Here is a 15,088-nt window from a genome sequence, read left to right as displayed (position 1 = left end):
GAGATCAATGTGTGACTCAGTGTCAGTTTAAACGCCTGCACCAGCACTCAATCAAGAAAATTCCCTAAGATTGCACTAGACAAATAAATCCTTTAGTCCTCTAAGAGCACCTTTGAATACTAAGGTATGATTAGCAAGAAGTATTACATCCATACCTCATTAGTTGGGTAGCTCTAGCTTGTAATGACAGGACTAAAAATACTGGAATGGAAATTAAAAATTATATTTGGAATCTCAGATATAACTGATAATTTCAACCAATTAAAAAATAGTTTTGTTAGAAAGGCAGATCAGATTTATGGAGAGAAGGAGAGACAGAGAAGGATCTTCCATCTGCTGGTTCGCTCCCTAAATAGAGTCAATGGCTGGAGCTGAGCTTCTTCTGAGAGCAGGAGCTTCTTCTGGGCCTGCCACCTGGGTTTAGGGTCCCAAGGCTTTGGGTGAACCTTCACTGCTTTCTCAGATCACAAACAGGCTGTTGGATGTGAACTAAAGCACCTGCAACATGAACCAGTGTCCCATGGGATCCTGGCACTTGCAAGGTGAGGATTTAGCCATTGGGTTATCATACTGGGACCTCAACGAATCTTGATATCAATTTTGACTCAAATCCAGGTAATTTTCAAGATTGATTAGTTTTAGTTCCTCTATTGGAGCCAATCAGACAGACTCACAGTTGTCTACACACACATAGTTACAATAAACACTTCTCTTGGAGAAGGAAAATTAAAATAGCTTGAGTCTTGAGCTCTCTAGGAGTTTTCAGCTATAATCAGTTGTAGAGCAGCAATTAAGGAGAAAAATTATATGGTGTTTAATTTAAGAAGGCTTAAAAATATTGTCATTTCAACATAATTATCCTGACAAATCATAATTTCTTAATTCTTAAATAGGAAAATGCATGTACTTCTTCTTCCAGTACCAAGGCATCACATAAACTGATACTATCATTATTTTTTTCTTGCTACTGACTGACCCATTAGAACTTGATTTCTACTCTATAAAAAAGTGCTGGGCCAGAGGGCCTGGGAGAGAAGTCTCCCCCATTCTTGCAGATACGTATGGCAGCTCCCATTCACATTTCTGCTGTTCTGAAGCCTCTTCTTCTTGGGGGATGGGGTGCTCATTTCACAGGTGCATCTGACTTTTGTATTAGTTTAATACTCAATTGAGAATGTTTACTTGTGAGGATAATGACTTGAAAGTCCTGCACAAATGGTTACATGGCTCACTTATGTGGAATTACCATACTTTTCTCATAGAATTATTTTACTCTACCTTAAATGTTTTTGGAAAAGCATTGCCTAGATATTAACTGGTTAAAACTTGAAATCTGGGGCCTTAGCGACTAAAGTCTTCATCTTGCACATGTTGGGATCCCATATGGGTGCTGGTTCATATCTGGTGGCCCCACTTCCCAACCAGTGTCCTGCTTGTGGCCTGGGAAAGCAGCAGAGGATGGCCCAAATCCTTGGGACTCTGCACTCACATTGGAGACCCAGAGGAAGCTACCGGTTCCTGGCTTTGGATTGGCTCAGCTCCAGCCATTGAGGCCAGAGTGAATCAGAGGATGGAAGTTCTTTCTCTCTGACTCTCCTCCTCTCTGTATATCTGCCTTTCCAATAAGAATAAATAAATCTTAAAAAAAAACCCTTGAAATCTGAAGCTGTGAAATGACAGTAGTTTAAACATTGATTTTTTTTTTTCTTGACAGACATGGGTGTTTCTATGTAGGTGTAAACAGAATGTTTGTAAAGTTGATAAAAAAACAAACAAAATAGGGTTGAGGGGGCTAGGGGGAAACTTCAGTTAATGATAAGTATTTAACAATGATCTGATCCAGAAAGTATCAGTACGATTGGCAGAGTGATTCTGAAAGCAATATATGAGGCTCCTGCAAATTTCAGATCTTTTCTAATAAGGCAATATGAGGCACAGGAGTCTTACTTATCTAATTATGAAACAGTCCCTGGAGGCAACAAAATGATCAATTCTTAGGTTCTGCTTTTCTCTGTATGTCCAAACGAAGAAAACATTTTCTAATCCTACAAACTCCCCAAAGTCTTTGGAAATAATACACAGGAATTTGAGTGCTCTTTGCTTAAATTAGCAGTAGCAGCAGCTACCACAAATTGGCTCCTTTAGAAATGTAAAAAACTATCTAAATTTTTGACAAAACTATGCAGTCTATGCAGTCCCATTATGGTAATAGTAGAACACCAAAATTAACTTAAATCTTTCTGAACTGATACTTAGTCAAAATTAAAAAAAAAGAAAAACTTTTCAGTATTCAAAACATAGTTGATAGTTTTATTTCTTAAATCAGCTTATTTACATATAATGGACAAATCTCATGTATTTCACAATACAGACTTAGGGACATAGCGACATTGCCTATACTATCCTGCCTCTTACAATCTACAAATTGAATTAACATTTGTATTTGAACAGGCTAATTGACTAAATTCATAAAGGCTCTATGTAAACAGGAATACACATAATGAAAATTCAGCAATACTGAATCAAAGTGAACTTAAGCAGAAAGAATTTCAAAAGAGATTTTACCCCTACTCTATGAAAATATGGGATACTCAAAGCTAAACTGGTAATGTATGGTTCTAATATCTAGACTAAATCATATGTATATGCATATAGGTAGGAACAGTTTTTATGTCATTGAGATATTTTATTTTACTCCATAGCTGCAGTAATATGAATAACATATCTGAGAGAGACAGGTAACAGGCAAAGTTTTTTCTCCTTGAGGCTCCCTTTTAACTTATCTCTTAAAGGATAACTCCGTTATGCAAGTCTTCCCCCAGTCACCACCAAAGGCAGGCAGCAGCTCTAGTCTGTGCATTAACTATGCGTGGACTCTTACTCTGAGTTTAGTACTTTCTGACAGTTGTTCGCTGATAAATTTATGTCATCCATAGAGCTGCATTTTGTTTTATATACTGGCCACCTGCCACAGTGTTCTGAATGCCTAGGCACTCACAGAATGACAGAGAAAGGAGAAAAGATTCCATCACGCTAGCAGTCCTGATATTCAGAATGCTACTGCACCGAGACTGACACTTTGCATGGACTTATGGGGACACTCTTTCTTTCAAAATCTTTCATTCCCTAGCAACCAAACATTACTGGAATTATCAAGCCTGATCTTGAATTCTAATATTTGTCGTGTTGCCAGGGCATGTCAGATTATGCTCTGGCATTTCCTTGGTTCTGAAAAGATGATGACCATACTCACTCTGCCTTCTGTTTATTTTTTTTTAACTGATTCTCCCCAAATATCTAAAGAGAATACATGCTATTTTACCCATTCATAACAGCAACTGCTACACTGATCATGAAGGTCTTGTTAGAGATAAAGCTAGGGGATTGCAGTGTGACATTTAAGCCCTTCAGACAGCTAAACAAATAATTTTGGAAACATAAGACTTTGCATGGAAGATGTTAAGATCTTTATTGTGACTTTTATTTCTTCCCCACTGTATCCACTGCTGTCTCATTTCTTTCCTTTCCTTAGGCTATCTGGTTGCCTTTTCAGCTCAGCGATGCTGGGCTCTGCTATTTGTTTTATCTGAAGAAATAGAGATTCAAAAGCAAAGTTGCTTCCTGGCTTCCATTTTCCCAGCATTGAACATTTCATTGTTACTCTGGTGGATTTCACATGGCTTTCAATGTTTTTGCATAATGAAGGGGACTTTCTCCGCTATTTCTATGAAACAAAAAGTGTCATTTTGAAGAAAAATGCTGCTTGTTTTTCCTTGTTTTGGATTTCTTTCTGCAAATTATCCCTTTTCCTATGCTTAATCCTTCCATAATTAATTTTATCAACCCATATTTAAATATGCTCAGACAACTTTTATTTTAAAATAAACAGAATAATGGAAAAAAATGTCAAACCTATTTGGAACTGCCTTCTCTCATTTACATTCCGCTTCAAACTATTTACAACACAAAATTTAAAAATAAAAATAAAAAATAAAAAGTAAAACTTGTTAACTCCATTTTCTTAAACTTTCATTGGCTCTCTGCCATGTGGCCTCCACTCTCATTTATACTACTGAAATGTATACCTACATGCTACTCTCTTCCAATTTTTTATTATTTGAGAGAATGGGATAGATAAAAGTAACTTCTGTCTGTTGGTTCACTCTCCCAATGTCTTCAAGGGCTGCAGCTGAGCCAACCCAATCCAGGTCTCACATGCAGGTGACAATACCAAACTATTTGAGTCATCACTTCCATTTCCCAGGGTGGTAATGGGGAGGACAGTAGAATCAGGGACAGAACCAGGACTGGAAGCATGCCAGAGGGACATATGTATTCCAATCATTGGCCAATTGCCAGGCCAAACACTGATATATTAATTGTTGAATCTAGTATCTAATTAGATCTCTTGCTCAGCCTTCATTCATGCTGCTGGTTATTCTTATGTTTTTATTATTGTTTCTACAATTTGTCCCTCTTGTTGACTTCTTTTTCTGTGTATGCCCCTTTCATAGGAACATGATACAATTTTCCCCTCTCAGTATTCTTTTGTTTTCTCTCCCTGAGCACCTGAATTCATGACTTTGGTTTTGGCTATAGCCTATATGCTAAAGTCCTGCAAATCTATTACTTATAGACTTAAAGTATGCCTGAGCTTGTTAACTTTTACAGTCTAATGGCCCAAGGATACTTCAATCAAGTGGAAAGTATTATCTGTCCATTGTTTAACTCATTTCTTTTTGTATCCTTATTTGGTTACTGGCAAACAGCTGTTTAAGATTGAAATGTGAATATTATCTTTGATTTCTCTGTTTTCTTCCTTCAACTTTGGCTTTGATATCATTATGATTAATAGTATCTGAAATGTTTTCTCCATCAATCCTGTTCATCCACTACCTGGTTCAATTTTTCTTGTCTAGACTATTATAATCATCTCCATGTTATTTTCTTGTTCCACCCTTTTTTCTCCCATCTTTCTTACTGTCTTAATGAAACACAAATCTGATCATTGCATGTTCTGACCCCTCAATCTGTCTTTCAGCCAGGGAAGTGATTTATGCAATTTCTCATAGTCTTATCTGGGATCTCGCTATTTCTTTTATTTTGAAAAGTTCAGTTCTCTCAAACCCTTCCACTTAAATAGGATCTATTCCTCACATATAAGGACTAGTACAGCTTAAAATACATAATGGGGAAATCAGCAAAATTTCCCAAGTGAATCCAGAGCGGGGCAGTATTCTGTAAATGCCTTACATCAGTTTGTAGGGTATCAGGACCTGCATGGATTGTGTGAAATGCTATCAGAAAAGATGACAAGGTCCACTGTACTGCAAATAAATGTGCCCCAGCTCTAACAATGATATCTTCCCTTGTTTTAATATTCATCTTAGGAGAGACTTCCTCCAGGAAACTAATGACCACATTTTCTTTGTTTCATGTGGATGTGTGTGAACATTATGCCAGAAGATTTTAGCTATATGAATTCACACTTCCAACTTCACGGTTTCAAAAAGTAGAACATCAGTAGCTGACTCCCATTCTAATTAAGGAGAGAATAAAGTAAGCCCAACTGTCATTGTACTTTATATCAACTAAATGCCTTTGAGACATGTTAAATTAGGTTTTCCAGCCTAGACACTGAAGAGAGAGAGAGAGATTGCCTTATCTTTCATCATTTACTCAGAGTGGTTTTGAATTAATTAATGTACAGCACATTTTAGATTTTTCTATTTCTCTTTGTCTGGACCCGTTTTCTTTGAATTACACATTGGAGCCTCATACAAACGCTTGCCGTCATAGTTATCAGCTAAAATTTGTTTTTTCCCTTCCTTACCAGCAACACATTTACTCTCAATTGTGTTGTATGGAATGTTAATAAGGTTCTTGCCTTTAGATCACAGAACCGCAGAAAACCATGAATTTCAGAAGTCCCACTGCTCAACTTTCTCCTTTTCACAGATGGAGAAAACCAAGTCCGCAACCAGGTACTATGCAGTTAGTCTCCTACAGCCTGGACAGCAGAATTTTTAGACACTATTTTCTCTGAAGGAATTCTATACTGAACACGTTTATTGATAAAGCTAATATTCCCAAATAAGATGACCTGATTGGAAAGGAATGTATAGCTCATTAGCTGCTGCTGGCTACCTATACAACAGGACAGGAAAGGGATAGGTTAGCACTAGAAGATGAGACCCTATGTGCTTGGAATTTTATTCTAAAACATTAGGACAGCTGTGCCCTGAGTTGTCTCTTCCATTTGGCTGTACATAGCTCTATATCCACATTGAACTGCTGTTCAACAGTGAGATATGGTCTGTTCCTTGCCCTGGATCCTGTACCTGCTGAACATTGAGGGATAGAAACAGCATTCCCAAAATTTCGAGCCTTTTGAAGTGGTGTCTGGGGACCACTGTGTAAAGCAAAAGAGGGAGGGTCGACTGTGTCAAACTGCTGGGTTTTACCAGTGACCACAGTGGGGCAGGCATAAGCAATGAAGAGGGATCATAGCACAATAATGAAATGGATTTATCATAGAAGATGGCAGTTACAGTGAGATTCCATTTCTCTTCTTACAGAAGGTAGTATGTCCCCTCTAGTTTTCAGTTTTAAGGTTCAGAGAGTTTGGTTTTTTAAAAGCAGTGGTGATACGTGACACTATGAGCACTCAGTACTCTGGCGATGAGCTGTCTGGCCTGGGACTCTGCTTCATCTGACCATGAAATGCCAGTTCACAAACCTCTCAACCTCCTGAACCGCACCTTTTCTTAATTTCACCTGCTTTGTAGGTAGCCGAACTTTATGTGGTAGTAGCACTGAATTCTTAATCACATTTATTAAATCACTTCAATGCAGTTTGCCTTTTGACCCTCATTATTTTTCCTAATTTTCTATTAAGTCCAATTTGTTAACTCTAATTACAGTGAGGAGCAGAAGGAGCAAGACATCCAGCAATATTTGCACCTTAACACAGCAAAAGCTCAGCACTTCAAACATTCAATCCTCCTGGTGCAATGAAACTTTAAAAACAAAGATATAGCAATAGTCAGACAAATGGCATCACACTTTGACCTTCACTCACTCAGTCCTTGAGTTTGTGTGGCCTATTGTATAACAATTGTCTTTTGAAGAATTATTTCCCAGTTAAGAAAAGTTTGCATTTTTTTTTTTGCTCCCACAAATCTTATTTCCTTAACTATTCAGAATCCCCTAATGAATTCTAAGGTGTTTAAAGGTAGGGTTTATATCTCTGTAATTATTGTATCTTACATCCATAGGAACATTTGCAGCCTTGTAATAGAGTGCCATCAAATAAAATATTTGTTGAATGAACTAATGGAGGAGTATATATTGTATTCAAGTCTCATGTGTCTTTCCCTGGCAGTGCACAGGTTAGTCAGCTCCATGTAAAGAGTCACTTTCAGTGGTCCAGGTAGACAAGGAAGATCTGACTTCTGAGTTTATCTTTCTCTAGGTGTTAAATGGTGTCGCTGGGGCTCAGTCCAATGGCTCAGTGACTAAAACCTGTGCCTTGCATGCACCAGAACCCCATATGGGAACTGGTTCATGTCCCAGCAGCTCCATTTTCCTTCCAGCTCCCTGCTTGTGGCCTGGGAAAGCAGTAGAGGGTGGCCCAAAGCCTTGGGACCCTGCATCTGTGTGGGAGACCTGGAAGAAACTCCTGGCTCTTGGCTTTGGATCAACTCAGCTCTGGCTGTTGTGGCCACTTGCATAGTAAACCAGCAGATGTTTTTTTTTTTTCTCTGTCTCTCCTCTCTGTAAATCTTTCTAATAAAAAAATTAATCTTTCTTAAAGGTATCTGTTTTAATTGTTTTACAAAGTCTTATGCCTTGAAAGCTTGTTGAGGTGAGACGTATTTAAAAATTGGTTTATATTTCCCACTCTAACCTTTGCCTCCCAGCAATACAGTAAATGTAAGTAGGCAACAATGAATATCTACACAGGAAGACTCATCAAACTGCTTTAGAAAACTATTTTGCATTAAAAGAACATATAACTGACTGAAGGTTTGTTTTGTTATAAAATAGTGCCTAATATGATTCATGATACATTTTATAATTTGCTTTATAATTACCAGAAAAGGTCAAAACAGGAAACAGATTCTGATTGATTTATTAACTAGTAGATTATGTCTTAAATTACATTAAGGAAAAGTATTGGGACAGGATAAAAACATTAAACTAATCTCTGAACATAACACTTCTCCTTTTTACAACTATACTTCCGCTTATATAAATAGTGCAAGTGTAAAGTACAGAATGTGAACAAAGATGCTGGGCTGTGGACATGACTGAGTGGGCCTCCTATAGTCTGAGATGCCCATATTCTTTAATACAGACTTTGCTTTCACTCACTATGATTGCAAACCATATCAATGTCAAACACATTCACTCCCTTGTCTTCTCAATCTCCAAAACACAGAAAGTCAGTGAGTTAAGCATGGTGCACAGACAACAGGTTATCATGAGCTATTTCATAATTATTATTATTTTTTTCTAAACATACAGAGCAGCAATTCTCAGTACATGGTGCTCAGCCCAGCAGCATCAACATCTCCTGGGAATTTAATACAAACAAAAATGATTGGATTCTGGCCAAGACCGACCAAATAAAATACTAAACTCACCAGGTAGTTTATTGCATACGGAAGAACTATTGGCAAAGGATAAGTTAGCTCTCAAAGCTGTGATCTCCAATCTACCGCCTGAGCACATGTACATTTGAAATGGCAACACCCAGTGAATAATGTTGGAAGTTCATTTCTTTTCTTTCTAGCCTGGGATTGCTTAACCAATTCCATACGGCTAATGGATATTTAAATGAACTTCAATAAACTGCATTATCAATAAACTGTTACCACTCTTACATAGTCCGTTGAAATTTCTAATTGACACATTCAATTCATCATGAAAGTTTGGGTATATATTAAATATATAAAACTTTATGAAGTCAACTTATTTCTTTTTTTTTTCTGCCCTGATTGTAGTTTTCCTGTAGATTCAGTCAATATTACTAGGCAATAAGAAATAATATTGTGAGGTAATGTATCTTTTGCCAACACAGACTAGTCACTGTTATTCTAAAACAATTAAAAGTTATATAAAGGTTTAAAACCAATATCTTATGACATTCTGAAGATAATTTTAGATTTATTTAATTTTTAGAATATACTCAATTACGTTGATTTAGTGATCTAGAATATACTGTCATTTTCATGGGCAGCAGCAAGTTTGTTTTTTTTTTAACAAATGAATATTGACTATTTATTTGCATTTGATGCATGCTTAGTTATGCCTAAGAAATAAACTATCAAAGTATTAAAAACTAAAATACATTAGCTTTACTTCTGAGCCACAAGTTAATAAAACACTCATTGACTAATAAATAAAAAATATTACGTGACACTTGGGTAATGATTTTTTATCTCTGTATAATACAGCTACATGTAATACCCTATGAGGATAGCAGTGTGCGAGTTAACTTTTAGGCTAAATCAGTCCTTGACAAGGGCTGGTTATTTCACCTGCTTTAATATAGTGCTTGCTGGAATTTTTTTATATATAAATCACTTACTGTACATCTTTTAAAAAGAAAAGAAAAAAAAAATCTAAGCAAACAAAAGGAAGCAAAACAGACAGATTCTGGACCTCCTTCCTGAAGTTTATTTCTGTTTCTTGACTTGTGTAACTTACTATTTTATATCCTCCAGAGCAATCAGATTTATCATGCTAAAACAAGTTATTGTGGGCATATGTACAGGGGCATACATTTGCTAATTTTCTCTTTTGGCAATTTTTTTTCTCCTAAACAGAGCATTGGGGGGAAAAAAAAGAAACAAAAGTAAAAACTTCTGAGTTGGCCCACAGGACACTGTGTACATACGTGATGCAGATTGTTCTAGGGGCCGATTGCTTTGGAAGCCCTTGTCAACAAGTACAACCTCAAGATTGTCCCGGAAATGTCTCCATCCTGGACTCCACACACATACAGAGAATATTTCTATCAAAAATCATTTTAAACACTACTAATTCTTGAGGGGACAGCGGGTGATACTGTAAAGAAAGAGTAGCTTCCTGCGAACAGAGATGATGTCAAAACAGCAGAGAGCTGCAGCATCATGCAGCCATGCCCACCAGCGGCCAGCACTTTGCAGATCTTATTACAGGCAAGCAAAGCTGTTGTTGGAAGCCAACTGATAGCCATAGGGCGCCAAAGTCTATTTCAAGCAAATGCACAGGCAATCATTTGCTAATTAATTTTTTTTTTTTTTTGTAGCAGGAAGTATGAGTCTCAGCACAGATGGCAGGGGACAAAATAACAAACTCCTAAAAAAAATAATGATATCCAGGCTGTGAAGTTTCTCTTAACAACACCACTGGAGATATTCTAAGCAAATTCACTTGCAGGGTGAAGAAGATCCACTTAGAGGGTCACATGATGTAACCTCTGAAGGTCATTGAAGATGTTGTGTCGTAAATACTCCTCGTATCTCGTGGTGATTCTGCGATACTCAGCAAGATTCCTTTTAATCTTTATAAAAGCCCAATTTATAAAATTCATTAGACAGTGCCTTATAGAGGTATCTACACTGGAAAGATGAGCTTGTTAAACTGAGATACCAGTCCTTGGAATTCGGACATAATTCTGCGTTATTAAAACACACGCCTGTCTGGGGAGCTACGTGTTAGAGCCAGACTTGGATTCAAGTGCTGCTTTCTCCTGACACTTCATCAGTTCTGACGCCAAATTTGCCCAGCGCTGATTACAATTTTTTTCTTAGCAACTGAGCAAAAGAGATGAAAATGGAGGAGAACAAGAGAAAAAGAGACTATGCACGGAAAGAGAAACAGAAGAACCGAGAAATAGGTAAAGAGAGAGCACAGATGGAAAATACTCAAATGGAAAACAAAGGTGTTGGAGTCAATGCTACCAAAAAATGCATGAGGTCGCCTATAATTTAACTTATTGAACTGAATTTTCCCTTGAGATTCTGTATGGGGAATTTAGCACATAAACATTGTATGAGTTATAAATGGAGGAGACACCAAACCCACTATTTCTGTCTTCATTATTTTCTCCAGGAAAGAAGAAACATTCTGTGATTTAGTCAAAACCAAAAAACATTTTAGATATATTCAAAGCTAAGTTTATCATGTGAGACTTAAACATTTCAAGCTGGAAATATTATCTTAAATAAGAAGCACATTTTTGGTTGGCGAACAAGCCATTAACAACATGTTCAGTTAGCAGGCGGTGTGGTCTATACAGGTTCCTCTAAGTGGAGGATGTGATTTATCTGTCTGGTCATTCTTTTTGGATTTGTTTGCTAAAGACTCACTCAGCAATATACTTTTAACATTGGCACTGAAACACAAAATAGCAATTAAATAGTAGAAGCATGAGGAGAAATTTCTGGAAATACAAATTTTTAAATGTAATTTCATATTTAAATGATTTGTGGTTTAAAATTTCACTGAAAGGAGATGATATTTCCCATAAAAATCAAGTGATTCCTTCTCTACTTTTCAAAGTAACAAATAGACTTAAAATCTGGATGTATCACTAAAATTTAAAAAAAAAAATCTCAGGCTATTATTCCAAAATTTTTTGTGCTAACTTAGAAGAACTCTGAAGTGAGAGCGATCCCCTCAAACCTTGCAATTAGCATTCACATACTTTGCGGAAAGCAGCTTTATTTTATATAAATCAAATAGTAAGCAAAGTGCAGTGTATGAAAGTTCATTGAAAAAAAAAGAACCTGTTGCACCATTACATATGTATTCTTGCTTCCCACTTCTGGAAAGCTCAACAACAAATTCATTCTTCAAAGTGAAATGGACAACTGTTGAAGGCTGATTGAAAGTCAAATCACACATGAAGAGAGCAGAAGGCAGCATTTATAACCTCATCATTTAGAAAGGCAAGGCATATGTGCTTTGAAATCCCACTTAGCACAATATGGACAAGGAGTCAGATAGCCTTGAAGAGAAATACCTACACATGCCTGACAAAGCCACCTTGAGCTTGATACACTGGGCAGAAGGATTAGAAAATCCTGTTTCATGATCCTGCATCTGGGCATCTTTTCCAGTGCTGAACCTCCAGATGCTCACCTCGATTCAAGAAACAGACTGTGGCAGGCATGAACAAAGGCACAGCTAGGATTTCAATGCCTATCTGTTCCATTCAAGCAGATGAGGTAAGGAGAAAATGCAACAATCTTTATGTGTAGGAAAGAAACACAGCCAGGTAAAGGATTAGATGCTTACTATCACAAACCTCATAAAAGAATCTTTCTCCTTCCTTCTTCTGTTCATGGAATTGCAAGTCAAAGGTGGTGGACAAAGACATGACACGTTACAGACACAGCACACATTTGGACACGCTTTCTTCATGTGACAAATAAGCCTCAATACACCAAAACCCATTACTGCCACAGAGCATATGTCAGAACAAGCATCAATAGCAAAGTGACCTTGTACAATACAATAAAAAAACTGTAATTGTCAAACTTTACACATCATTAGCATATTTGCATAGATTTAATTGTGTTTATATGATTATCTATCCTATGAAAAAAACCTATTCTTTCCTCTCACTTATATTTATCAAATGTATTACAGCATTCATTTGTGGATAACAACTGCCTTAATTTTAACAGGATTTTAAATGATTATCATTTTCTATTCATTGATAAACCATGTAAAATCTTGATTAACATACCTTCCATAGAAAATATACGTACTGCTAATGATCTCTAAGTAGGCATTTGGAAAATATAAGAGTAAAAATATACTCACCTCTTTGCCTCCCATTGATTCAAACATTTTTTCTAGCTGTACTCGTAATTGTTGAATATTGTTCATCAGGATGCAAGGCTGTAAATAAAGAATATTTGCATATTATGCATATGCCTCATATATTACATTTTTCAATCCTTTTAACTTAAAAATGATAATAGGAAGCTATCTGGGTATCTTATTATATTGAAATTCTGTTATTTTATTTCTGCTTTGTAATGAAAAAAAGAAAGGTATATTGATCCTGGGGGGGAATGAGTTTTAAAATATACATATATATATATTTTTTTTTTTATTCACATTTTTTGAAAAGCAGAGACAGAAAGGGATAGAGAAGAGACAGAGAGATCTTTCATCTTCTGAATCATCCCACACATACCTAGGCCAGGCTGAGGTCAGGAGCCAAGAACTCAGTGTGGGTCTCGTCTACTGGTAGCAGGAACCCAAATACTTGAACAATCCCTGTCACATCCCAGAGTGTACATTAAAAGAAAATTGGAATCTGAAGCAGGATCGGGCCTTAAATCCTGTTACTCTGGAACTGGACGGGGGTGTGAGTGTACCCTCTTTACTACTGTGTCAAAATCTTTCACTCAAGGAGAAGGAATATAAAAGCAAACCATTGGAGACGCCCTACGGGAATTTCCTTGACACTGTGGCATTCTTTACTTGGAAGTTAACCACATACTGTTTTTAAAGATGTATTTCAAGGAAAATAGATTAAATTCTGCTATTTCACTGTTTTAAAAACAAAATGCTCCCCTTTTTGGCTCAGGAAGCAGCGATAATAAAACAACTTTAATGAATTCTTCCCTGAGAGTTTAATTCCCCACCTGATATTCAAGGCCCTTTGTTATCAGTTCCAACCCTATGTTCCCATTATCATTGTCCTACGGACTTGAGCAATACCTAGTATTCAGATTAGACCTTCTTCCCGAGTTCTATGATTTTATCACTTGCCTGGCATTTGTTTTGTATTATTTTACATTTGAGTTGATTTTTACTTTCACTGTCTTACTAACTGTAAATACACTATGTGTGCTGCTTTTTCTTAGGACAGCACTGTGCTGTAAATACCATACACTTAACAATTTTCCAATTTGTTTCCAAAGAGATAGAGATAAAATAATTACAAAGATGTAAATCTTTCTGACAGAAATTGATCCGACCTTACAATGGTAGAATTATTTATAATTGGAAAATATGATTCACCATAATCACAGGATCATTTAGATTTCCTGCATATTGATTGCAGACACACAGCAGATCGAACAGGGAGACAAGAAGCAAAGAAAACAGAGTGGAAATGTCTTCTCCTAGGACACGAGGCAATAACGAAGCAGAGTCAGGTAAAGTGCTTGCGGCATGTTGAGGAGGTACCGGCTCTTGGAATTGGGAAGATTTTGCATTGCTTTAGTCACATCAGTGACCTCTGAAAAACCTTCTGCTTGACCACATCCCTGCCTTAATTGAGGAAAACAATTTTAAATCTCTATTTGGTTGCCTTGATGCCAGTCACTTAAATACCTTTCTAAAGACGCGCATAGCTATCTGAGCTGAATCCCCTAGGGACTGTGAATCAGTGCCACTGAATTAGAACGTTTTCCAGATGATTCTGCAGCTCCGCCCACGCTTAGTCCCTCCCATTGTGGGTTAGGGATCTTGATCATACTCTGCAAATCAAACCAACAGACTAGGTTTCCACTAGGAAATAAGGATGGTGCAATTTCCATTTCCTTGTAGAATGGGAATACTTGGGGACTCCTACCAGTGAGAAATCCAAGGCCAAAGGTCATGATTCATAACCAGAAGGGGAAAGATTATATAAGCAAAAGTTTCTATCACCTTGCTCTCATCGTCTCAGCCAGCTTAGTGGACTCCACTGTGATTGTTTGATTCTAGTATTTAGCTGAACTTTGTTGGCATAGGATTTGAGAACCAGCTTTGCATATATACAGGCCATGAAACACTACTGACCCCAAGCAAGTCACAGAGGAAAAAATAGATGTAGGTATCCTGAGAACTATAAATAAATCAGAATTTTCTCCCCTGCCATCTTGAAATGTTCAAAGTTCAACCTAACTGAATGAGTTTATCAAATCAGAAATAACAAATAGATATAAATTTATCATAAATTTACTTACTTTCGACAACTCCATAGAGAATGAAGAAACAGAAAATAGAGAGAAAATTACACTGGTTCATAAGCTGGTCAAGGAGCTCAGTGAAAAAAGCAACCTGTGTTTGAAATCAATGTATCTTTTTG

At 36.9% G+C, this 15,088-nt stretch overlaps 1 protein-coding gene across 2 annotated transcripts in view; it reads right to left on the bottom strand.

Annotated features, from left to right (window-relative positions):
- UNC13C (unc-13 homolog C) overlaps nt 1-15,088 on the bottom strand; it is a 500,819-nt gene that overhangs the window by 97,902 nt on the left and 387,829 nt on the right. For both annotated transcript variants that reach the window (XM_040969448.1, XM_040969449.1), the window contains one exon: nt 12,823-12,900. In XM_040969448.1, coding sequence (XP_040825382.1) covers nt 12,823-12,900 — 78 coding nt within the window. The remainder of the gene's footprint in view (nt 1-12,822; nt 12,901-15,088) is intronic.

Source organism: Ochotona curzoniae, unplaced genomic scaffold (genome assembly GCF_017591425.1).
Source record: "Ochotona curzoniae isolate NIBS_2020 unplaced genomic scaffold, NIBS_Ocur_1.0 scaffold_4701, whole genome shotgun sequence".
Lineage (NCBI taxonomy): Eukaryota > Metazoa > Chordata > Mammalia > Lagomorpha > Ochotonidae > Ochotona > Ochotona curzoniae.
The sequence above is the reverse complement of the archived record's forward strand: the minus strand, read 5'-3'. Positions and strand labels throughout refer to the sequence as shown.